Source organism: Thermobia domestica, chromosome 12, assembly GCF_964235325.1.
Source record: "Thermobia domestica chromosome 12, izTheDome1.hap1.1, whole genome shotgun sequence".
In the NCBI taxonomy this organism is placed as follows: domain Eukaryota; kingdom Metazoa; phylum Arthropoda; class Insecta; order Zygentoma; family Lepismatidae; genus Thermobia; species Thermobia domestica.
The window spans coordinates 104,349,883-104,377,320 of record NC_137465.1 but is presented as its reverse complement, the minus strand read 5'-3'; the positions used below and the strand labels follow the sequence as shown (position 1 = coordinate 104,377,320).

The 27,438-nt window shown below is 36.0% G+C and overlaps 1 protein-coding gene across 1 annotated transcript in view; it reads left to right on the top strand.

Annotated features, from left to right (window-relative positions):
- The first annotated feature begins 396 nt into the window (after positions 1-396).
- The window catches only part of LOC145666568 (RNA-binding protein MEX3B), a 42,573-nt gene continuing 15,531 nt past the window's right edge, over positions 397-27,438 (top strand). The window contains exon 1 of the mRNA XM_081733919.1: positions 397-851. Coding sequence (XP_081590045.1) covers positions 611-851 — 241 coding nt within the window. The 5' untranslated portion in view covers positions 397-610. The remainder of the gene's footprint in view (positions 852-27,438) is intronic.

The following is a 27,438-nucleotide window of genomic DNA, read 5'->3' as shown; positions in this document are numbered from 1 at the left end:
AACACAAACATTTTACACATCTACATCAATTGAGTTCGGGTTTCATATATTTTGTGAGCACAATAGAAGGAAGGATAACGGTCTTGCTCATAGGTGCTTTTTTCAATTATATATTTTTTATTTTACTTTTTCTTTCTTTTTTTTTTTTTTACATGCAGAAACAGCTGCGGAATTCTGACATTTGCAGCCTAATCATCAGCGCATGCATGAACGACTACTTTCATATGACTGGCAACCCTGTCTCGTGCTTAACCATATCTAGCCACCGGTATCTTTAGCAGACCCCCTTCTTCCACTTCCCCTACAGGCAGTCAGAGCCTCTAACCAATAGGAACTACATTAAGAAAAGCTCTAATCGTGCGGTCTTTACTCTGGCCAATCATAGAGAACATTTCAAATTTGCCGCTCGGATAGGGTCTGCGCTGTTTTCGTCGTAGAAACGGCCGAGCACATGCTTTCTCCTAAACAGGCAAACGCAGCGGAATCTTTCGCAGTCGCCTGCCTAGCCGGCCCATAGCTCGGCGTACAGGCCGATTCCGATAAAGTGGCAAAAGAAGCTTTATTTTTGTATAGTGTTCTTTTTTTGTATGTTGTAATTATTTTTCCTGTGATGCCCGCTAGTCTGTTTCCAGATATGGATCGAAGTAACAGTGGTCTTGAAGACCAAAGAGCGCTACAACTCGCTTTCGAATTATCAATGTTAGGATTGAGTGAAACTTCCACAACGACGGAACACGATACACTCAACACTCCATTTGCGGATGAGAATAGGGGGAAGAAAAGTCAAAATATGACTGAGTGTGTGCCTGTGCCAAGTTCTGAGCATGTAGCGGAAATCGTTGGAAGGCAAGGTGAGTAATTTTAATTTTTGATCATTTTGTGGAGAAGACATCACGTGCATACCCGGCAAGCCAGACACCCGTCATGGCGTCAAACAAAGAACTGTGCTACCGACCATGTGGTCTTAGCTCTTTGTTTGCGGGTCTGCATGGGGCGTATTTCGCTCAAGTTCATGTTTGCTTATAAATGTGTTACGTAAATCAAATGAAAACTGTTCTGTAGAAAAATAGATCATTAATAAATGATGCCGGTTTAGCGGGGTAGTGATTGTTTTGACAGTTTCTCCTTGAAGTTTTGATAATACTTAGAATGTTTATTTTTTTCTAGACGGGGGAGGAGGGAGAGAGTAAAGAGATGAAGTTTTGATAATACTTCGAATTTGTTTATTTTTTTCTAGGCGGGGAGAAGGGAGAGAGTAAAGAGAATGTGCTAATTAGATTGAATTTTAGCTAAGTATTAGTTTTACCGAAATGTTCTCACACTGAAAACAAAATATGCGAAAAATCTTCAGTAACTGCAAATAATTTTACCAAAAATTCTGCTTTTCGTAGCTCAGATTAAACACTTACGTTCTTTGTTAACCCGATTTTAATTTTTATGGAAAACAAGGTAAACATGTCGTATTTAGGGGGCTGTCGGGCTCAAGGCCCCCTGAAATAACTTTGTTTGTCGCATTTCATGTAAACAACAACAATCCGTCGTACAATTTCTAAGAATTTCATTGACTTTCATTTTCTTACATTCTTTGTTCACAAATATTGTACAGTATTTGCCAAATTTCATTCCATTCAGTTATTTCTGTCCACTCAATGTTTTCATTCCTAATAACTGGAAGTGTCATTACGCAAATATTAAAGGAAGATTAACTTCATTAAAATTTGTCGACACCCAAAAGGAAAAGTGCCTATTCACGTGTTATACATGGACCCCCTCCCCCCGAAACATTATAAATACGCCATATAGGCCCTATAATATTTTAAGGTCCCGATTATTATGCTCTCTAGGATGAACTAGACTGCTGATTAATGGATTTGGATTTGGGGAAATTTTTGTGCTCCCATCGGGAATGAAGCTCGGGTTGTAGCTTGCGTAATTTTATATGATGTCTCACGACTTAATCAATGTAGTTACGCAGTACGTTGCTAGTTTAGTGAAATTGTGACTGGTAATCAGAGTGACTGGTGCAGGTGGGCCATGCACACATATACGGATGTGGTAACTTACTTTTGAGCGTGGAAGATAAACCGGTATATAAGTTTAGTGCCAAAGTAGTGTTGCTGAAGTGTAAACTTAAATTTTTGATTGAGGATTGCTGTCTGTTGTCTAGTAGTATGCAGTTTTGTGAAGTTCGTAAATGGCTCGAATGTAATTAAAAATAGCCCATGTACAATGACTGGAGATTTGGTATATTGAAAACACTATTGGTGTTTTTACAGTAGCTTATCAGAAGAAAGCTGATGCCTTCTTCATACTATGACTTCAGGTTTAAATTATACTAGCAGTGGAATTATAGATTGAGCTGTACTACTATTATAGGCCTATAATACTTGTGATAACTGAAGTTTATAAAAATGCCATCGTGCTATGTTATTACGTGAGATAATTACTGGTGTTATTTGATGTTTTTCTGATAATGTGAACTACTTTTTTGAAAAAAAAAAAAAAAAAATAGAACTAAGATTTTATATTGGAAAGATGAACAGTCGAACTAATGCAGTTGCAGCATTTTAGCGCGTCATTAGTAGTCATAATAAAACTCTTATCTTTAAAATGTGAGGTAGACTGCAGAAAAGTGAAGTTCACATAAATATGACAACGTTGGATAGAACGCCATCGACCGCTTGGTGCCAGGGTCTGGAGGGGAGGGTTTCGGGCGTTGTCTGTCAGACGCGCGCGCACAGCATGCACAAGACGATTCGCATATTAGCTAGTCTTTTACGTTTATGTCCGGAGATGGGCTTTTAGATCTTTAAAATTTTTAGTTGGGGGTGGGATGGGAACATGAATGAATTATCCGGGATCCCCTGTAGAGTATTTCCAATGTCAGTGAATCCCCTTTTTTGAATTGTTTACATTACTGATTTGTGCTGATTAATCACCTTTGTTTTCAGGATATGTGTCCTTAACTTTCTTGTGTGGCTTGGTTTAACTATAGTGTTTGGCTTAGGGTTATTTTTTCATCCCAGTGCATGCTCGATTTAATTTTAAATTTCAATGGGATATCTGGGTAGGGGATATTAATGATGTGTAGTTTTTTTTTGCGTCGAATAATCACGGATTTGTCAAGCTCAGAAAATTTTATTTTGAATCTCATCTGACCATACATATTTTTTAGTTTTACTGAAGTAATTCAAATTGTTTTTCTGGAACAGTTTAGCATTAGCATTTGGTTATTGGTGTTTCACATACTATGTCGTTAACATTCTGGTGTTAAAGCTAATTCTAGAATGGTGCTAAAGTTGGACTTGGGATTTCACACTTCCAAATTTGTATATTAGTATGTAATTAAAATTGTCGAAGTTAGGTTTTAGTAGATGGATTGATTAAGCTTAGATCTAATGCTTTCCAAATTGGAGTTGTATGTTTGATCTAGAACACTTAAAAAGTATGTATATATTATTGTGAAATTTGAGGTAGTACAGATTATCTGCTTTTCCTGGCTCCTTGATTTATCTAAGGAAGTTTACCAGATGCGATATGTATGTATGCATGTGAAGGGAGAAGGGTTTCTTGTGATACAGCGCGATTTTGTAAAATTTGTAAGTGGATAAGAACAAGGGCATTACGCTGTCTTTCGGTCATAGATCGGTATATGCTTTCTGTCAGAACAGTAGTGCAAACTTATTTCTAGTCCATAACGTGACTTGTCCATGTGCAGAACGTAGCTGATGAACAGAAATCTTGTGTAATATTTGTCAGTGTGCGTAGACACTTGAGGATTAGTGGAGATTATCTAGATGTAATCTGATGTTTTTCCGAAGATAAACTTTGCTTGATTTTTTGAGTTCAGTGTTAATTCACTTTGGAGATACTACATGGAAAACACGTTGCTATAGGGTAAAATTTTCTTGTTTCGTGCTTCAATAAGATATACTACCTGACTGACGCTAGACTTCATTGTTCGAATTCCGTATGTTGAACCATTGTGAAATTTGTTCTGTTCCGAGCTAGGAACAAGGGCAGTTCGCATGTGTTAAATAGTTGTGGTTAAAGTAATGTGCTCTATTCTGATATGCGAAAGTATAACTGGGCTCGCGCATCGAAGGTTTTATTAGTTCCGTAACTATCGTACGTGAGATGGTTTGAAATGACGATTTGTCTCATAGTGCCTTAATGCTGGAAAAGAACATGGAATTAAAGTAATTTAATAAAATATTTAAAGGACCCATATTTTGGAATGTTACTCGAGATTCTTGGTTATTTGATAGTAGTGAAAAGTCAATCATGATATCTTGTATAGATTTTTCCCGTGAGGATGAAAAAAAAAAAAATCCCCTAGATGCTTCAGCATCTTCACAGTAATTCGCACTTTCAGTTTACAGCAAGTAATCATTACACAAGAATTACGTTCACTGAGACCTCATTCACTTTCATGTGAGAAAGTACACGCTGTGATTACTGGTGCGTTCAACTCGTTTTCAAGGTCAAGAATCACATTGCTGTAGGAAGGTTTATAAAGCCCTGACAACCAGTCGGTGTCATGTCTGCCTACTCTCAATCTTCCCTGCATTATTCTCAGCATTTTGTTGTAGGCTATTTGAAAATACTTTAAAGGTGAATAGTAATGTACAATGTTTATAATTGGGCGGAGGGAGGGAGGGGGTAAGCTTTCAAATATTCTTAGCACTTACACATGTTTTCTTTTTTGATTTATTCAATCAAGAAAAAAGGTTAGTGGTTCGATGATCCGGTTGTAGTACGAACAGAGAAAGTGCAACTTCGAATTTAAGGTATTATGTCTTGCAGATGTTACGGTAGTGTATTCAGGTGAACCTAAGGTAGCGCATTGTAGATACTTATACGTTTTCTGATTGTATGTTCGTGCTGTGACATCCTTAGGCATCGTGGGAAGGTTTTCATTTGTTGCCATAGTTTCCTAACATAGCAGTATCTTATGTTCATATGCTATTGCTGAGCGCACACCTTAATTTGCAGCTCTGGACTTTTAATAGTGAGGAAAATATGACTGAATTACAGTATGTGAAGGATGCTATTTAGACTTGTTTTCGGAATTGGTAGATCGTCTCCGGTGCGTGGATTCCTTGTTTCGATCCTAGGCTATGAGATTGGTAGACACCATAATATCCGTAGTTTCTCATTCCACCAATTCTTTAATTAATCATTCATCTGCTTTAGTGTAGAGGACAATCGTGGGTCGTGACGCTAATACCGGTATTATCGAATTACCAGCCGCATGCAACGATTTTTTTCCCGTCTTGTGAGAGTTGTTTGAATGTAAACTATTGAAAGAACGCAATTTCCATTGGAGGAAAATAAGCATTTGGCACGTATTCCTTGATAGTCATAGGGACACATCTGGTTATGTATTAGAGGATTCTGTGGTGTTTCATTATCTTTTTTTTGTTCAAAGCTGGTTTTATGAAAAAGTTTTATTTGTGGTTCAATTTTGCGGACAAAATTAAGGTTTTTCAAAGATAGAACTCCTGTATCGTCGTATTAAAAGGAACAAGTTATGAAAAAGTAGAATTAGATGCAGTTATTGTTAATTCTATAATATTAAAGTTCAGCATTTAAATATTCAGTAAGCAGTGGTGCACAGCTAATTGATAAAACTGTCCAGTCACAAGGAAATCTCTATGCGTAGCTAATGGTAATATTTTGCTGCATGGAAACCTGTTGGAAATTTGACATCTGTTATCAGTTAGCAAGCTTAATTTAGGAAATTCCGTTCAAAACTTTTGTACTGGTCGAAGGGCAGTGCGTGCGGTTTTGTTGTACGTGGTTCTCGAGTTTCATTCACGATGAGATCATTAAAATTTGAACGCATCACACTGGGTTTGGATTAACTGTAATTGTTTTTAAACTTCAACCAACAACTTATGTTCTGTTTAGATTTGTGAGAGTACGAACTAATTATTATATGCTATTTTTGATATTAAATGCTTATTTCTACGAAGTGATATAAGTGTCAATCTTCCTGTGAACTTGTGTTGAGCTTAGGATTAGGATTTTGATGTTCTCATGACGTGATTCTCGGAACCTTTGAACTACTTGCTTTCTTGTAGTCATTGAGAGACTAGTTACTATATAGCCCTAGTTTGGAAAAAACTAGAAGCAGTTTTACATTAATCAATTCTACATTTAGTTTCACAAATTAGTTAAGGGAGTCAGATTTGTTTGGCTTGGCAGAAGAGGAAGTTGGATGCTTCTTCCTGTCTCTTCTCATAAGGGCAATATAGTACGTGGTATTGGGAAGCTTAAAATTACGCGGTGTTGCCGAACTTAAATTCCTTTGACCGCGTTACAAGATACAGTGGGGTGCAGCTTGGGACTAATTTATCTTAAATTTCCTAACTAGTCTCGTGTTTCTGCAGGCAGTATGTGTATGATCCATTGAGGTATAGTTGTCCAGAATTAAATCGTAAGGCAGGCCTATTTCTCACTCGTACTATTTGCATTGGGATACGGAAGTATCAATATAGAGAATTGTATAATATGTTGTAGGCATCAGATCGTTGTTAGTGTTGAATATACGCAGGGTTGGCTTGTTTAAACCAGCTTTTTTTTTTTCTTTCTTCAGAAAAACTGGTTTAAACCAAAAACCGAAAAATGTTCGTAAAAGTGTAAGTGTTCGTAAAATCTTGATGAACACACATTTATGGGTTATCACTTTTCACTTCCCGTACATCATTCGTATTATATTCAGACCTAAATTCCCCATTCATTACTCAGATTATACTACAAAGTCAACTTTTGCTTTTTTTTTAAATGAGTTTATGAATGTTTTTTCTGATTTTTTTTTTTAAATATATTTTGTTATTGTTATACAATTGCAACCGAAGGAAAATTCTAAAAATTGTTTCGTTTTAATAATGTTTACTATTAATAAAATACATCGAAATACTGTACTTTTGTTTGGAGGGGGAGGGGTCATACAAACCCCACGAAAGGCATTTGTTGAAATCAGAAGTATTTATGTATAAATGGGTCAGAGCCAAAGTGGACTCTTCTTACTGATGTGCAAGTTAAATCATTTTATTTCTTTAACTTGGACTAATAAGTCGTCGTGAACAAACTTAAGACTTACAGTATTTTGAAATTGTCCATATATAATTCTTTATAATGGTTTCAATTGTGCAACTGTTTATCTTTGTCCTTCTCAAATGACTCTTGACAATTATATTAACAAGTATGTAAAGATCTGTACAACGTATTTTTGTCATGAGTCCTTTGTGAGTGAGTCGGCGGACGTATCGCATTTGTGGCCAATTAATCCCGGTTTTGGGTTCTCTCTGATGTAAGCCGAGAAGTGGTTTAAGATTCCGCTTTAAGCTTATGTGACCCCTTCCAACATTACCCGGTTGTTGTATAATACCAGGCGAATCACTTATTTCTCTCCATATGTGATATAAATACATAGAGCAAATTATTTAAACAAACTGGTTTAAACCAAAGAAAAACAGGGTTTAAACAAAAAACTTTTTTCAATAAAAAACATTGTTTTTGCCAACCCTGTATATAGGATTTTATCACTGTAGTAAGGTTGTCCTGATTAGATGCTTTCCAAGCTGTTCTGATTGGTTGAGTTCGATGTTCCGTTTCTGCACAGGTTATGAGACGTATGCGCAGAGTGCGAATTACCAGGGGTTGAGAGGGATTTTTCCTGACAGTCACATTTTGTTCCTCCCTAATGAAATCGACTGAAGTATCCCCACCGGGAATGCTCGCTTTTCCCCCCGAAGCATGCGTTAGTATAACGCCAAATTTCACTGATTTTGTCATTTCTTATAAGTTTAATCTGCTAGCCGTATTTCGAAATGAGCGACGTAAACTACTCAATTTTGATAATTTCCCCTCTATTTTCACCGTTGCTTTGTTAAACTATATTATGACTACAGTTGTTACTTGCAACGGTATCCTCATACCCTTCAGTTCGTCGTCGTTCGTGAATTTGAATGTACTAATTGCGCATAACAAAGCAGCATATAATATTGTTTTAATTTTTATTTTAGTGTGCAGGTTTGCATAATATTCAATAAATAGAACAAGTGGACTTAATAGAACATAAATGGACTATTATTGTCTGAACATCACTGTCTTCTATAGTTTACGGAAATAAACTTTTGAAACTGTATTCAAAATCTGAGTTATATATTCTCTCGTGGCTATATATTCACGTACACTCATGTTCAAAATGATTGTTGCATATCTATAACTATCTTCTTGTACGAATATAATTCGATGATGATTTTCCAGGGTACTTTCGATACTAATACTGTGTGTATGATCCGAAATTGTATATTTGTGGTAAATTTCATAGGAAAAGAATTATAAATACGAAAATTAGAATGAGTAATACAAAATGTTGCTAAATGGACAAGAAAGTTTTATTTTCGTTTTCTTATCCATATTTACTGCTCTTTTGACATGAAATTTGCCACATACATGTCTGCCGATTATACACATACTAACATTATAAGAAACACCGGGCAAATTCGTTATCAAATTATACTCCTGAAACAACATATTTATAGACATGCGTCAATAATTTTGGACATGAGTGTACATGCTGACGATGCGTCCGTAGTGAGCACGCACGTTAGTGAAGGTGGGGAAGTGCATAAGATTTGTTTCAGCATTCTCCTTGTCATTCATCGCCCGTGTCTATATAAGCACTTCAACTGGAGCGGGCTTTTTAAAGTTAACCCTTCACTTTCCATCTTTTTCTTTTCGCTGCACAGTTTGCTGTCCATGCCAATACCGTCTGTAAAACTTCAATGTAATATTTATACTGCATTTGATAACGCAGTGAATCAACTCAGCTGTAACCTAACAGTAAAGTAATTATAAGTGTTGATTTCCTGAGCGTCATGGAATAGATATTTGAAAAAAAAAAAAAAAAAAATGAAGTCCAGTTTATCTGATAATTTTAATGGTTTTCGTAACAGCAAAATGGAAGATTTCAATATGAGCGGAAAAATTAACATATGCTTGTGATCATGCTATCAGTCGGGCCGAGAGCTACGAGCACGAGTGAATACAACATTTAAACACGTTCAGAAAGGCTAGGTGTGGTGTGTGCATGTCAAACAATATATACATAGTTATTGTCGGTATATTTATTAACAAATCCCTTATTTATTACAGATATCATATATTTGTGTGTGTGTGTGGGGGGGGGGGGGTAGAGCATTCTTATTTTGAATTACTGCACCTTCAGGCTCTACGTGAAGTTGGCCTAATTTTATTCCTCCCTCGCAATATAAATGGTCTAATTCGCACACTGCGTATACGTAAACGTTTAGTGTGGGATCCAGTCGAGAGTTTCAATCGGGAATAAACCTTGGGATAGTGACTGTCCAAAGTGACCACCCTTCCTCAGAATAGGCGATATACAGAATAACATCTATATGGTTTGTTGGGATAGTGACTGTCCAAAGTGACCACCCTTCCTCAGAATAGGCGATATACAGAATAACATCTATATGGTTCTTAGGATAATTGGATTTCGAGGTTTTAATAGTAATTTAATGAACTGTTGTAATAGTTAAAGGAAGTTGGTAGATATTACTATAACAGCACGATTTTTTCCGCCACGAATGAAGGATTTTTCTCCTTTTGTTAGTAATTCATATACATTGGTGGATATGACTCCATTTGGATGGAAAATTTTTGGATTGAAAAAATACCAGTGAGATAACTTCCAGTTTTACTTTCCATGATAATCCTTTTTAGGTTAAAAGAAACGAATGATTAATTAGAATCATGAAAAATGGAATGAGAATGTGAAAGGAAATGGGAGTACTCAAATACGATATTGTTCACTATAAACATGCATGGCCGGGAAACTCTTACCAGATGTGAGCGCTCTACCACTGAGTCCCCCAAATAGAGTAATGGGCGATCATCAATTTTCCATTACGTGAAACTAGCCGTACTGGCAATGACCGACTGGCATGATGTCCAAATCTTCGTGTTGCAATTTGAGGAAGTTTTGAAGTTGGTTTCCTATTATGCTAAATTCTTTCATGTGACTTTTGTTTTCTGGGTCTATTTGTTTAGCTGTAAGTTTTAAAGGATGCTGACATTTAAGTACGAAAAGGCTTTTCAGAAATCTGTGCAGTAACATTTAAGTAAGGGTTTGTAAGTTTTTGAGACATTACGTTGGTACTTTTAATTATAGTTTGGATTCAGCAGGTAACTGAAAGCGAAACGAAGCGAATATTGCTTCACTTTGTTTGTAGTGCATTGTAAAAAGTGTTCGACTTGCATTCCATCACGCGCTTGTCGATTTCTGCACTTGTACATTACATACGGCAACGCTGTTTTCGTACAGATCTGTTTTAGTAACTTCTTATCGCAGTTTTTTAAAAACCTATTGTTAGGTAGCTAATAATTTACGAATTATAGCATTGTAAAATGTGGCGATAAAGGCAGTGTATATCTTAAATTGTTTTTCTCATGCCTGCAGAACAAACATGCTTTTATGTTGTCTGGGAAGGTATAGTGATGTGTTTATTCTAGAGTAGCTTCTGTTGGCGACAGAAGCCACAACAAATCTTAAATCCAAGTAACTCCATTCCTTAAAGTTAATTAAATAGTTCGTGCTCATGATCTGCATGCATAACCGTTGATGCTAACTGACTGGATCGATTTTGAAAGTATGAAAAGTTTTTTATAAACTCGAAAATGCACAAAATGATGTACAGGTTGGAAATTTCTAAAGCTTGTTAAAGGATTTTATATTCTAATTTTATAGTTAAGTACAATACAAAGAAATTTTGTATAGTCTATATTGGAAGGCATTGGCACAGGCTCTCTGCATATATTTCTGTGTAGGTTGTGTGCATTGTCTGAGGCCACAAGTTATATATATATTTGCTAACGTATTAAAATTTTCACATTATGGTAGGAACAAGCCTTACTGAATAAGGGTTAGTATATCTGTCACTTTCTCAATGTTCGTGCTGGGAAGTTAATTACAAGACAGTAGGTGGATTATCAGTCTCCAAACCTGATTGTAATTATGCGAGTACGTTACAGAAAATTTGTTGGTCTCCTTTGAATTAATACAGCCATTTAATTTAAATGTGAACATATTCTAATCTAAATTTTGAGATTGAAACTCTAACCTGTATATAAATGAACAGTTTCAACATAGTCAGTTTTCTCGGAAGCTAAATTTGATAATGAGTTAACATTTAAATTGCGATTGTAAGATTTCTTTTAAACATAGTTGTGCAGTGGATTTTATGAAAAGCTTAATTCAGACTGTTGGGTAGCGCTTATAGCTATCGAATTTTTGTGCGTGATTTCGAATCTCTAGTTCTGTCTTGACTGCTCTTCTGTCAATATTTCTCGTATATTGGCCATCCAGCTGTATCTAAAAGTTACGGTAAGGGTCTTCACCATCCGCGTGACCACTTCCTTAATTCTTGTGAATAATTGAATAACAGTAATTACATTTTGGGGGCGTTTAATTTTTACTAAATCCTATTAAGTGAATTTTCACTATTTTTCTTAAATTGGAGTGCACTGTAATGACTTCAAACTGCTTTCGGAGTTGTGGCCTGTATAAAGATACTTGGAAACTGTTATTTTACGTTATTACATTGTTTTTTTAAACAGCTTTTGTAGATAAAATCTGCAGTTCTAAATTTTGTTAAAATATGAACTTTTCTTGCAGAAAGTGAAGATTAATTGAATGTTTTAATAACATCATATAGGTTTACGTATCACGTTACACGGTGTAGTTTTTACATTAAATATCTTTTCATTTCCACAACAGTGGATCTCCCTTGTAAGCGACAAAGTTAAGGTAGCAAATTTTTGCAACTTGCAGATCGTACAAAATTCATAGATGAAGCCAATATTTTGTCCCATCATAGCGTTCAGTCAGATATTGAACTTGGAGGGAAGGGACTGTTGTCCTTAAGGGATTTGTGCGTTTAGCCCCTAAGGGACTCAGACTAATTTCTTGACTTAGTTCACATATTTAGTGATATTTCATTTAAAAAAAAAAAAAAGTGAAGAGATAGCTACACTACTAGAAACCATACGTTCCCCCAGTACTTTTTGTTCTAGTCATCTCCGCTAGTTTAGTGGGTAGCGCGTGTGCTTTTGGTATACGTGGTCCGGAATTTGATTCCCGGTGGAAGAACACAAATATCTCGGGTACTTCTTAATTTTTATTCCAGTAAAGTGATAAATAAAATTTCTTCCGAACTGTGAAAGTACGAATGAACTATCTAAAAGACTGCACTAACGTTCCACATTAATTCTTGAATAGTGGTGAGTTCGAAATGATTGACTTTGGAATAAGTTATTTTGGGCCTAAATTATTCGAATTTGCATGAGGTGGCTTTACTTTTATTCCCCAGAAATTATTCTTCTGTTTAGTGCATTATATGATTTCGTGTTTTGAAGTAGTTTCCCCAAATAAATCATTAGGAAAATTGAGGTGCTTTTCCACAGAGCAATAGTTCGAAAGTTCAGGTTTTTAGTATCGAAAAATATTGATTAACTTTTCCAAATGGGCTTTTGTAATTTTGTGGTTGGTGTTTACTGATTAAAGTTCCATTATGTATATATTAGTTTATGAGAACCCGACTAAGTTATTCTGGCAATTGACTCGCCAACATATTCACCGTGAGGAACAGTTCTTGTTCGTAGAATCTGGAATGTCCACGTATGCCATAGCCTATTCCAAGATGAGGATCAATTGTTCAAAATAGGTACCACTATTTCCAGTGTAATTCTCTGATTATAAAATTCAGAGACTTCAAAATTTGCTTCAATAAATCTCAATGATTTGTCAACTTGTGCTGTGAAGTTTGCATCTTCGATAACGTTGGCGTTGAGGTCTTTACACTCTTAAGGAAATGTTTGCAAATTCGTTGCGCCTGCTGGTACAACATAGTATTGTGACACCGTGCATTGACCGTCGTATGTTTCATTTGATGGGGAAGATGTTACAGTACATATCCTAGATTAGTAAAATATTTTTTGTTTTATATTATAGTATAAATTACTCCGTAATCATGAAATTAGGCATTGTGGTATCAGTAATACCCCAAATTTGAAATACACTTAAAACGTAACTGTTTATTGCATATTTATTGTGGAATGAAACGTGCGGGCTATCAGTTGAAGAACCCTCAGTTGAAACTAGTTTTCACTGATTTTAGCGCCATCTGTCATGAATCAGTTTCCGATTATTTTTTTTTTTTAACGGAAAATCCGATTCTGCAATGGAGAAAAATTAGTCCTTGTTTGTTTACAAAGGTGCCTCCCACCAACCCCCAGTATAGCGAGCGATAGGCTAAATTTATTACGTAAATTTTACTTTTAAGGTATCAGCGTTGTTTCGAATACCTCCCCCCATTCGTTGCTTGTTTCTTCAGATATTTTGCAGTCTACTGAAAAAAATCACGTGTATGTGGCTTTACCTAAAGGTGGTCTGCTTTACTGCAAATGGTATTTTTTGTTATTTATATCAATCCTCCGGAAATACAATCATGTGACTGCTCTGGATCGAAGCTGTAAAAGTAGTAACAGTCTGAGCTCTATTTCTTTTACGAATACTCAGTAAAACTCAGGTAAGCAGCAGACATTTTTAAAACTCTTCATATATTAAGGCACACGGTGGCTCAGTGGTAGAGCGCTTACCTCTGGTGCGTTGAGGTCCTTGGTTCGATCCCGGCCAAGTTGTGGAGTAATTGTCTGATCTCGAAGCACTCCCGTTTCCTCCCACATTTCATTCCACCAAATTTTACATCATCCACTTGCTTTAATTGTAGTCTTCCTTAGCCCTAAGGGCATAAACGCAGGATGTTAAACTGAAATATTTAATTTTATTTAGTTTTTCTTCATATATGTACTTTGACACATGCAACCGTAAATACATCTGCTACCAACACAAGATGTATCATTCATTTTAAACGCCTAATTATTTCCTTGGTATACTCCATCATGCATCGCCCTCGTTAAGGATGCAAGGCACCATACGACGAATTAAACCACGAACAATTCGTAGGAAACAGGGCTGTCTCATTTTTGCACACTTCCAACGCGTTCGACTGACAGTATTCTCCGTTACTTCTCAACTGTAATAGTTTTTATTTTTGGTAATACCCTGTGGACTTCACAGTAGCATGCGACAAATCTATACATAAGATTTGAGTTTAGCGTCCTCTTCAGCAGCAAGGGTATATGAGACTTAGATCTATAGCTTAAGATTAATGTGGGATCGCATCCACATGAACTCCCGCCGGAAGTATAGCCGTTCTCTCCTACACCAAAGGCGTGTAGGCGTGTATGCTAACTGTTTACCGTTAGCAACGAGGGAGCTCTATACTACATAGTCTTGTCGTAGAGCTGCTGCTAGTTACGGCAAGGGTGCATAGAGTATCTGTAGTTCAGAATCAGTTAATATTCATGAAACTAGAGTAAAATACTTGTAGTTGGTTTTTGTAGGATGGAAATTTGCGCTGATTTTTGTAAATCGCATAGGTAATTTTAGAACTTTTACTGGTGCCTTTCTCAGCATTAAATAATAATAATAATGCACAGGTAATTAATTGTTGATTTTAATCTGGAGAATTAAAACTGTTGTCAGTGATGGGAACTTTTGTGTTTATGTATACCTCCAGGTAGTGAACGAATTTTAGCGAACTGTAAACGTAGTATTCGACCTTAGTCACAAGTGTAGACTTGAGTTGTGTAGGTCTGATTATCAAAGTATATAATAATACGTAATAAAAGGTGGTAGATACGAGTGGAGAATAAAGTATTTTTTTTAATATTTGTGCATTTATCAATTTTTGCATTTGGTAATTGAAGGCAGAATACACACACTTGTGAGTTCTACGAAAGAAATTGTTCTTGAACGCTGTTTGCTTGATTTTTTTTTTTTTTTTTTAAAGCTTTGTAGAAGCATTCTACCTCCGTGAGCGTCCTTTCTTTCATCACAGAGATGGTAAAAAGGAAATAATTAACTTAGCAGTCTTTCGAAGGAGGCAGTAGTGGTTATCAGTGACCTGCTAATAAAGTAGACCTATGTTTTCATGGTGTTGGAAGTGAACGGAGACTGGAGGGGTAATAATGTTCATAATGAAGGGATCTCTGTGATCTTCGTCATAAGTTTGTAGTAGGATCAAGTAGGTGTCGTAAGAGATTATTACGTAATAAAATTTTTCACATAATGAATTTGCCGGTCAATAAGGTAAACGGAGCCAATATATTACCATAGTTTGCTCCCCATACATTAAGCTGTGTTTTCGATAATATAGCATACTATTAGATACTCGTTACGTAATCTGAATATATTTTCGAAATTATTTGAATTTTTCTAATAGTTTTCTGTCGATAAAACTAAAATTTAAGGGTCAGGTGTAGGCTATTCTCATTGTTTGAAATAAATTTAATCCTTGTGCTTGAAAGACTAATCATAAGGAGACCAGGCTTTTGATTAGTAAGAGCTGATATTAAATTCCAATACTTCCCAGTGCGCCCAGTAGGTTGCATATTTTCATAACTGATTTTGGCTACCTTGGCTAGTCTACGCATGTACTCAAATAGCGAGAAGACAGTATATTTATGATTACTGATTTTATAATATACCTCGGTATATTTTTATTCGCTAGATTTTTCTCAATATTTCCAGTTGAGCCTGCCTGACATGTATCACTCTAAAAGCAAGTTAGCGTCGCTCTATCAAACTTAGCGTCACTGCAGTCAATATTTTTGACCTTGACTGCGCTCGTAATCTTGAGTCTGCACGACATTTCGAATTTGTATCGGAAACGTTACCCATTGACCAGTGTGTTTCCATACACTGAGTGTGTTTCCATATTCAGTGGTTCAAAAGAGTCGTGGTGGTACTAAAATTTTCACTTGTTACGGATACAATTTCCAAATTCTAGGATGTAATATACTGAACTGTGATCTAGCAGAAAATAATGCTATCTACAAAGGAACCCCGCAGCTAACGTTTTGCATTCCGTCTAGTCCAATCCGGTCGTGTCTCGGATATTGTTTCTAGCTTTACCTTTCAAAACCTTCAAATATTTTCTTTAAATACTTTAGGAAGTGCCTATGGTGCAAGAATGGGATTGCAAATTGCTTCCACCGTGATTCAGATGGGATATGGTAAACTGGAAATTAAGGCCTGGAGTAGAAAAATAGTGCGAAATGACAATGGAGAATATGGGGCTTCATTATTTATATAGGTAGTCACTTCTACAAGTCTGTTTATACCCAAATACTGAAAACTTGATGCTGTGTACCTACAGTATATACTACACAAATCGTGAGTATTAACAGCAAGCCTTTAAAGTATGGAATTATTTTCATGTTTATTTTTCTTCAGTTCATGCAGTATTATTAGTTCATACTCTTAAACGTTCCCGTGCTTTCCTAAGTATCCTGCTCAGCCATGTTTGGATTTACAGGGATTAAATGAATTCACTAATTCGGTGTTTTTCTTTTGTAATTCGAAGCCTATTGTGCTATACGCTTATTGTAATCATGTAAAGTTGATGTACTAACCATGGAAACTGAAAATTTCCCAAGTATTCACATTTTAAATTAATTTCTAGAGGATTAAGGTCTGAAATTCTTAGTAAACTACTGCCTTGGCCATGTTTTATTCTATAGGTATTAATACTCATATCAGTTCGAGACAGTGAAAAGCCTGCCACTTAACTCATCTGTGCTGGAATAGGGCCCATAAACTTCCAAATGAGCTTCGGTATCAGAATATATCTGTACATAGTCGTTTAAGAAACGATTAGAATTTGCTCTGATCGCTTATAGGACAATGTTCCTTTCTTGCTTAAAAACTGAATATTTAAGCGTTCCGTTTGAGAAGACGGGACAGGTTGAAAAAGGGACTATCCCGACTAAAACGGGGCGTCTGATCACTATATCCATCGAGGTACGCTAATGCAAGGGGCTAGTACTGTCGGGTAGAATTAAGAAGCAAAGTGGGTAGCGTGAAACTGGTTTACAAAAGTCACAAATTTCTTATCGGACAAGAAAGAGTAGTGGTAGCAATCTAGGTTGTACAAATGTAGAACTATACATGTGAAATCAGTGCTTTACCCAGCAAGTTGGCCTAATTTTTATTGTATTGTTTTTGGATCGATACGGAGGATGGAAAGCCCATAATAATAATAATAATAATAATAATAATAATAATAATAATAAAGTTGAACTTGGTAGATGAATGTTAATGTAGAGAGAGAATATGTTAGCGGGATAAATTTCGCCTTTGCTCGATTGTAATGTGCGGTACTACTTTTGAGATAGGCTATTGGAAAAGTTAACTCTAGCGTGGAAGCTTTTTCAAAATTGCAGGTTCTTGCAAGTAAATTTCCTTCGTGATTACGAAATGAATTATAGATTTCTAGACTTGAAATGGATTCAAAATACGAATATGAATGTCTTAAGATTTGCATTTGAATTTGCAATAGTAGTTTAGATATCAGTAGTATGAACATTTCAACAACCTGACCGGGCGGGCATATTTAGCTAAGTTTTGTAGCAAAGTGTAGGGAAAATACGCTTTGGCATTAAAGGGTAGCTTAACAAAACAAGAAAAGCTATTTGCTAAGAGGGAGCTAACTCTTGAATCAGAACTATGGCACCTCTGTGACCTTCTGGGGAAGTGATGTTATGAGTTGTAAGATCTTGCAAATCTTAATTATTTTTTTTTCTTCCCAGTTTTAGCTATATACGGAAGCAAATACAAAATGCATTGTAATGTGTTCTGCACGCGTGTTTAATATGTCAATGGTGCAAACTAAATTACATGCGTAATAGAACTTTCCGTCGCTAGAAGAGAGAGCAAATATCAGATGTACGCACTGCAGTTCCCAGCAGCGCAGAAAGTTGCGCGTGAACAAGAATTCGTCGTGAAGGTTTTGGACTGGGTACCCCTCGCCAGTTGACGTCGGTTAGCAGAATGCAGAGATATTTTGGTCTGCTGAACCACGTGCAAGGCTTACTGATTTATGCATGAAGAGAACTAACTGGTGCAATTTGGGGGGTAAATTCGTCTCGATAGTTTATCGTTAGTAGATACGAGCGAGAATGAAAACTTCCAAAGTTCGTTTTCTGTCATGGAATTATTTAAATTTTATTGTATATTAAAAATGATTTCGTTATATTAGTTTTAATTACATTTTTTAAGCTATAATGTAAATGTGTAGCTTATTCCGGTGTAATTGAAAAAGAATCCTCTTGAAAACCAGAACTACCATTCGAACGAAAGTAGTAGTGAGCAGTTGCTCTTTTGTCATTACTTAGATATTTAAAATGTGTATGAGGTTAAACTCATCGCAGTTTCGTTCAGGTGCGCCTGTGTGCCCTGAATAGCTGTTTACCTTGTAATTCCAAATGTGTCGTTGGTATATTCCATTTACGTCTATCGAGGGAGAGGCATGGTGGCTCAGTGGTAGAGCTCTTACCTTTGAGTGGAATCCCTTATTCGATCCCCGGCCAAGCAGGTTTGTGGTGAACAACATCGTTCTCGTAGGATTTCCTGAAGTATTCGTTTCCTCCCACTTTGATTTCACCAGTTCTTCCATCGTTGTTCACTTGTTTTAATCATAGTATCTCTTAGCCTAAAGCGCATAATCGTGGGACGTTACTAAAGATTTCATTTCATTTTTTTACGCATATCGATTGATGAAACTCCACAGCCGTGCATACAAATACTTCGGTCTATTGTTTAGATCGCAGTCATAGTACATAACATTTAAATTTCATTCTTATGGAAACTAAATTTAACTAAAATTCGTTGGAAGATTAGTAGGTAAAATAGGGGCAGATACCATTGTTTTAGTTTGACCGAAATCTATCTTGTCGATCGATTCTGGAACGATGCACTGTTAGCTATTCGCCCACTAGAAAAAAAAAAGTCGAAATATATGGGATTTGGAATGCAGTAGTATATTTGTTTCCGTACAGCAAAAATCATAACGTACAAATAAATGTACTAACACTGATTTTAATTTGCCTGATTTTCTTTTATTGACAGAAGATATTTGTACCATACATTTTATGAATAAATTTTGAGATTGAGAATTTGAAAAGAGTAAGATGCGTTAGATAAGTGTGTAATGCTTATTGATTACTTCAAGTATTCATTATATTCGATCACTTGATCGACTCACACGTTTTTGGTTTATTTATTTATTTATTTATTTATTTTTTTTTTTTTTAGTGAGTTCATTTAACGAATTTTAGACGATCAAGAACTTGGGAATGAGGCATGTGTATAAACAAGGTGTGTTGTTGCGTGCAGAACTTTTTCTGAAAATTTTGACAACTGGATTAATGGATTTTTTCTCTTTACGCATTTTACGAGCAATACATAAATATTTTAGTGACGGAGAAATAGTCGTGGTACTGGATTCTTCATCTTCAGAAAAGCACCTTTGTAAATAATTACTTCAGTTGTTCCCCGTTACTTGAGCCTAACTCAGTTATTGCATTATTTTTCAAAGGCTAATACGTATATATTTTCTGAAGTGGTAGTTACACTGCTAGGTCCTAGGAGTGTCCACTTCTATTTCAGAAAGCATACATTAAAATCTAGGAAGTGTTAGTGAAATATTTTTGTGTGTTGAAGGAAATAAGAGGAAATATCAAACGGTGATCCCAGTTTATCGTCACCTTGTTTGTTAGAGATAAAAATCAAATTTCTTGCATACCGATGAAAGTGAGTAAAATTGGTCAGCGAGGAGAAAATGCTGAATGTGTGTCAAGGTTACAGAATCGTATTTTGCTGTTGCGTAAATAGATCTCGTTGCTACTGATAATAAAATAAACAAGGCGTTAAATAACTGAAGATGAATGAGTCACGCACGAGATGTAATTCGATAGGTTTTGTAATTTCCCTTTGACTGTCAGCTAAGCTGTTTCAAAAATTCAGATGAAGGGAGATACCAGTAGAAAAATTCCTCAGTTGTAAATACATCTAAAGTCTAAATTTTATTCAGTTTTCCACACTGTTTTTAGCACGACAGTCACTGATATTCTTACGCATTTCAGTTGGTTCATATTGTTATGGAAATTTGATGTATACCGTATTTTCCAATCTTTCCCCCTATTTAAGGAAGTAATTTACGCGAAATGCTTGTTTATAATTTATGAGGGGCATCACGGCGTGAAGATGAAATAGGGCCTAAGTCATATTGTTGGTGAGCATCTGCTACAATGGAGTGCGCTGTAATGCGTGAGAAACAAGGGAAGAATGGCTACGCCGTGATTTAGTGGTTAGGGCGTTGGATTCACGTTTGCGTGGTCCCGGGTTCGATTCCGGAGGTTGCTTCCCCAATTTTCGGCGTCCATTCAGTGTCGTGAGGCAAACTGGGAAGTCACGTGAATAAAAAATGTGACTACCATAGGTCTAGAAAGCTCCCGATACGACGGTTAGCGTTAGGACGACGCGTTCGTAACTAGGCTGGACGTAGTTCCACCAATCGCTAACAGATGGCGCGGCGCGGGGCGGCTCAGGCTCACAAATCAGGCTCTTAAGCCAAGTGGCATGTTGTTAAGTTTAAAAGGAGTAACTAGAAGACTACTAATTTAGTTTCTCACTTCCCGTGTGTGAAAATGTATTAAGCAAGTAGCCTCATTAGGGGATCGAACTTAAGAATATGCACGTTAGCTACTTTTCTTTATTCAGGGGTACTGTATGTTGGAAGTGTTTCTTGAATAATTGAAATTCGGTAGTCCTTAAAATTACGGGGAAATCTGCCTGATCAGAAGTAGATATTGCTTGAAAGTTAATCGGCATGCGTGCAATTAGTAATAGATGGAAATGAGTAAATAGAACAAAACTTTCGGAATAGTTACTTCAATACGCATTTAAGAAATTTTCTCGTATTAATCTCTTAGAATCTGGGTTGTTTTTCTGTTAGTTTTTTTTTTTTCTTCTAAAGGATAATCGCATATCCGTTTGTAGTTAGTGAACTCCGGAGTGAGATCATTTCCCTTGTGCAAAGATGAGTGGGTTGAAGAGTTTCTGATCACGTCTCCCGAGTTGAAAGCCCGCACCCAAGGTAAAGCTGCATCCATGTTGTCATGCTTCGAAGAGCTACTCGCCGAAGTCTGAAGGTCACTCGTTAATTCAGAGGTTGCCAGCCAAATTGCACGGAAAATACGTGCTGTATTTCTCCCAAAGTTCTTTGAGCACTAAATATGAACATATTTTTCCCCTCTCTTTCGGGAGATTTTAGTACGCCACTTCTTGTAAGGTATTGATTTTCTTTGGTCTCGCTCAAATAATAGTTTCCAGGTCAGTTTAGAATGTCGACAATGCTGTGAACTGCACTATGATCCAGAACAGTCGAATAGTCAAGGTCATATGCAAAGCCCCGTTGACTCTGAAGTTGAACTAAATTTGCATAGAGAGAGAGGTGGGGGAATCGAAGTTACGGTATCCAATTAGGTCCCCTACAATCTGATCATTTAAAAAATATATTTACATTCATCTTTTTATAGTGTTCAGAAATTAGAACGAGTCGTGTTAGTTGTTTTTGAAGATAAAATAGTTTTGCACACAATAGAATTGTTGGGTATTACGATCTTCCTATATTACGCGCGTTAGTTTTATTTATTTATTTATTTTTATAACCATTAACTGATTTAACTTTTTTCTGGAGAATTCAGCTATTCATGATATTGCGTACTTTTGTTCATTTTACTACGACCTGTAACTTGCTACCAGTGGTCGAAGTGAGACTATGCCAGCGTTTCCCAACCGGTGTGCCGCGAGGAAATCGAAACAAATTATTAATTCTATAGGAATGAAATTGCAAGGCATAAGAAAAATGTATATTTGTATTTCACATTTACTATGAACCTCTATGAATCTACAACTCGTTGAAAAAAGTATTTATCATTGTTATGACTATTATTGCTTCTTTATTGTTGCAGACTATTTCGTAACTTGAAATTTTAAAATATCAAATATTTCTACAAAGCAAACATGCATACAAATTATCAACATTTGTGTTTTTAAACAGATTTGTTTGTTCGTTCGTTATTTAGTGATCTTTCTTAGTGAAGGTTGGATAGAGCTTTCGAAAAAGAAAGCATAGTTTTAAGAACCTGAGTCCAATATTTCATTGCAATTGTTTTCTATTTTTAAATTAGAATGTAAAATAAGCATAATGATTTACCACGGGGGAAAACCAGTGATCGAGCTTTCTTTGTGAGAAGATCAGTAATCACAAAAAATACAACGGTATTTCATATTTACAAATAATATATATGAGTGTGCCGCGAGAATTCAAGTTACAGTCGTAGTGTGCCGCAAGTTGAAAAAGATTGGGAAACGCTGCTGTATGCGGTGGTATGCCATACCGCCTCTGGTTTTTCAGTGATCAAAACGTGCCGTCAGTGGAAAGTCGATGCTAATATATCTATAATAAATGCATTTTATACACAGTAATTGGCAAATAGTTTTGCACGTCCTAAGGTTTTATTTGTTAGTAGAAATAACTTCTAAGTTGGCAATAGCAAACATTTTTGTTTTCTTTATCCTTTTGTTTTTAAAATGAGGTGCCTACCAAGAAGTTTACGCTTTGCTCCTACACAAGAACTCGCGTTGGTTGTGTTGCTTATTGCATGCAACTGCTACCAAAGAGTTTGCATATGAAGAAACCACGGTGTAGGGTTTTTAGAATAGAATATAATTTGGCCAAATTAAGTAGACCTTTTATAGACTTACCTTCATGGGTACTCAGAAAGCCAGTGGTGTTGCTAGAAACCATTTACAAATTGTTAATATAAAAACTAGATTTTAGAGCATTTTTGTGTATAATTCTTTATATTACAATATAAAGGGATATATATATATATATATATATATATATATATATATATATATATATATATATATATATATATATATATATATATATATATATATATATATATATATAATAATTTTTTTTTCAGAAAGTTGTGGCGGGGGCCAAAGCCAGTGGCGAATCTAGCCCGGGACCGAGGGGACCTAGGTCCACCCTGTTTTTGAGTGACAAAAATAATTTAAGCTATTATTTATATACTTTTTAAACTGTATAATAAACTCATGATAGTTATTGTCTGGGGTCTGGCTCCCCCCAGTTTTTACCTTCTAGATCCGCCTCTGGGCAAAGCCTCTCCATGCTTTCCCGCCCATTACTACGGAAAAGTTCTTCCATGGTTTTGAGTCATTGTGTAAATAGAAATGCGATTTTTAGGCAACATACCTTCACTGTATTTCAGCATTTAGATAGCCGGTATGCCTAGTCAGAATTGTAATAAAACATATACCGCCTCTGCTTTGTTTCCCCACTTCGAACACTGCTTGCTACTGAAAAGCCTTGAATCGTAAATTTTTAAATGATCTTCTAATCAAATCTGATAAAATTACACAGCTGTTGGCAGGAGGAAAATTGGTCCTAGTTTTCATGTACAAAATCCGTTCCTTCTAAATGCTATTAAACGTTCAAAAATTTGCTTCATGTAGTACGAGGGTGGCTACCGGGATCTTTTTTTGTGTGTGAACTTCCCATAATCGTATTACTTTCACCTGGGAATGAACACAGCAATCACTGTCTTCAGTTCAGGTTCATACATACACAAAAAACTGTACATAACATTTATAAATACTGTATGGCTGTTTATAATTTCTTTGAAAAGCTACTAGCCTTGTTTATTTTGAAGAGCAACTTTACTCTGAATAGGTGCCAATTGAAGTTTGCATGGCCGAAATGAAATTCTTCAGTACACAGGTAAAGTAAGGAATTCTAATTTTAGAGAACCCCCGTCCCGAATCGCCCATTACTATTGTCAGTCATCTGGTGGTCCTTGAAAAAAAAGCTGTTCATGACCCACTTCTTCGGCTTGTTCGCCTGGGTTTTTGTCGGTGCTTCTAGCCTTTGAAACAAAGAAAATCGACGGAGAAACCTGTCGGTATCTTCTAATCTTAAGGTATCCTTTGAAATATTGACACGGTGTTATTTTTACTTTAGAAATTCGGAAGGACAGGTAGTTTCAAGTGCTTTTGTCAGGATTTAGTTTGCCAATTCTTTGTAAAACTTCATTCATTGTATTTTGAAATATACTGGTTTCATTTTGGTTTGTACATTGTTAAAGTAGGTATGGTTACTTCAAATCAGAAAGGCTGATAGGAGGAAAGCGTAGTTATAAAACTGGTCACAAGTGATATAACGGACTTTTAACAAATATTATTGGCATTTGATTAATAGGTAGTGGGATGATAGAATAAATCTGTTGAATCGCTTGATCATAATTGTAAAATTTTTGTCCCGAAATCGTCAGAAAATTTCGTTAACAAGGGGGTTGGATGGAAACTTGATATACATGGAGTGTCATTCACATAGCAGTTTTTTTTAAGGTGTTCAGTTATTTCCTCCGAACAGACAGAAGACCTTTATGCTTAGTATACCTTATCTTACCACATGACAGGACAGCACTGGGCGTTTTGCCCCTGATACTATCTGCCTCCATTCCAGTCTTAGCTTTCTGCTAATATTTATCGCTTTTAGGTAATCTTGCACTTGGTCAATGTACCTTATCTTCAGTCTTCGTATTTATTTGAATTAGGGTTGTGAAAGTTAAAAAAGTTTTATTATATAAAATAGGGTTTTATTAAGCTTTGTACGTACATTTAAATCCTACAACTATCACATGAGCTTTCATATTTTATTGTACGTATTTGAAATGAAACTAAAAATTCCCTTGTCGCACAAAGGTCCTTTGCAGTTACCACTCGTTTACATTTCGATTTATAGCAAAGAGGAAGTAGACAGCTCTAGAGTAACAGAGCTGGCTAATTGTATGCAACATAGAATAGGTATAAAAACACCTTGGTTCACTCAGGATTCGAAGCCGAGCCTTCCTAATTAAAGATCTCTTAAAACGCCCCTTAAAACATGCTAGGTAAGTAGTAGGATAGTACCTCAAGTCAGGAGCCAGAGATGAAAGAAACATGTTTTATTAATCCTTTAGCACGTGTATAACTTATCTCATAGAATCTATATGCTTGCTTCTTCAAGTTTTTATGGCCAAGAGATTTAATTTTACAAGATGCATTTTCCGCTCTTTGCGTTTGGTGATATAGGGTGATGTCCTTATGTTTAAACTAAGTCACAGGTGTTGAGATAAAGAAAAATTTCTTCAGTTTATTAGTATTATTTGTCGATACTTTAGGCCTACAGTTCATGTGCATATATTAAGAAATGGACATTATAGTATTTTCCCACTTCCTCCCCATTCCCCCTCCTTACATCCAGAAAATTTTAGTTTAGTGCTGACCCAAACAGGGGAAACGAATGCAATTTCCTGGGCCAAAGACGGAAGATAGATGCTACTAATGAAAAATATCAGTGAAAGGTTGTATGAATTCAAATGGATCGCATTACTACACAAATTTCATTAGTGTGACACTTAACTCACGAAATGAACCTGTATTTTTGATAGAAACCTATAAATTATTCATTGTAGCTTTGGAAAATTCAAGATTACTAATAAACTCCAACTGACCAAAGCAGTATATATATTTTAAGATTATATATTTGTTACATAGCCGAAACTGTAACACAAATATATAATCTTAAAATATATATACTGCTTTGGTAAGTTGGAGTTTATATTAGTAAGATAGAAACCTAATTTAATTTCTCAATGTTGTAGCCAAATTATGCCCAGATCAGTTTTTTCTTTCTTTTTCAAAATTTGTAAACCGAACAATCTTTTTTCAGTGAAAAATAAGAGGACTATCAAATATTTCTGGGCCAATACTAAAATAACTATGTAGGTGTCATTTATGATCTCTTTACCCGAGCTTGAAACAAGAGGGACAGAAAAGGAAATATTCCTAAAGTACAGTGTGCTCGTTAGTTATCTAATTTCCGAAAGGTAGGCTGAAGTCTTGCATTTCGAAAACCCGTTCATTATAACTTCATTTTCATCTCATAATACAGCGAAGTGCTCATGGTTTGTGTTTAGTTCTGCAGTAATATGGTGTCTAGTTTATAGTGGATTGGTATGAATTATTGAGAACCAAAGATGAACCTAAAGGGAAGCGTAGGGGTTTCAAAGAGGAATTTACAACCATGAGGTCAAGAGAAATTCAATTGACAAACTACGTATTACAATTTTCTTAAAAAAAAAAAAAATAAAATAAAAATAAAAAAAATAAAGCAATACCGCTTTAAAAATGTATACGTATACGGTATATATATATATATAAAATGATGCGGTTGTCCCGCGTGGCGTAGTCGCTAACTCCATCGTCTTTGGCGCGAGCAGTCCCGGGTTAGATTCTCGGTGGGGACACTAGGTTGAGAAAAGTAAAAAACTTTGGCGAGCCATCTTGAGGTTTTTCCTGAGTTTCCCTTATTCATACCAGGCAAATGCCGGAATGGTAGGTAACATGGTCCCAGGCCTCTTTCTTCTTTCGGATAGTGTGCTCACCGAGGGACGTTATCCCTCATGTACGTGACAGGCTAAATGACTTTAGATGTCGACAGCCCAGAAATCTTAATTCCTAAAAAGCATGCGAGCTTATCTTATATCTAACACCTAATATCTCGTAAAATCGTAATCTCATTGAAGCGAATTGCAGACAGAATCAGCTGTTAGTTTTCATACCTATTTTTCCAGGTGTGTTTGAGACCGCAGCTGTTGTTAAATGTTCTTTTGTTTACTATGGTCCTTGTAATAGTTAAATATAGAAAGTTTATATGTAGCTGCTTAGAACGGAGAGCGTAACCAAGAACTACCTCGTCCTAACGTGTACAGATGTAGGCCGTACATTGTTGCCTGTGTTTCGTCAAATCAACACTAGCTTTCTGTCTGGTGATTGCGTACTAGCACTTCTGGTGATGTCCTAGAGAAGTTTCGAGATGAGTGATTTGGCGTTTTGCACTGGTAACTTGATTCAATTTTCTGTTCATTTTATAAACCGAGCGAAGTAGCTCAAGTTGCAGAGCGTTAGCTTCGCATTCGGGAGGTCGTGGGTTTGATTCCTGCTGCGGACCGTCCTGACTGGATTTTTCCATTTTTGCTCAGTTCTACCAGGCAAATGCCGGGATGGTGCCTGCTAAATAGGTCCTGGCTAATACATTCCCAAAATCCTTTCCATTGTTATTGTTAGATATCCAGTATAAAATGGCCTGATATGTATCTGGTGATTGTTAAATATGAAAGTTTAACCTTTTGCGAAAAATGTAGAACCGTTCACTATACTTCATAAAATAACTATTTGATGAAGAAATTTGACACTAAATGAACTTATTTCAGATAGTACTCGGGTAATCAATTAATTGTAGTCCGCAGCAAAAAACCTGCAACATGAGCATCTCAGTTTGTGAAACGAAGTATTTTGTTCCA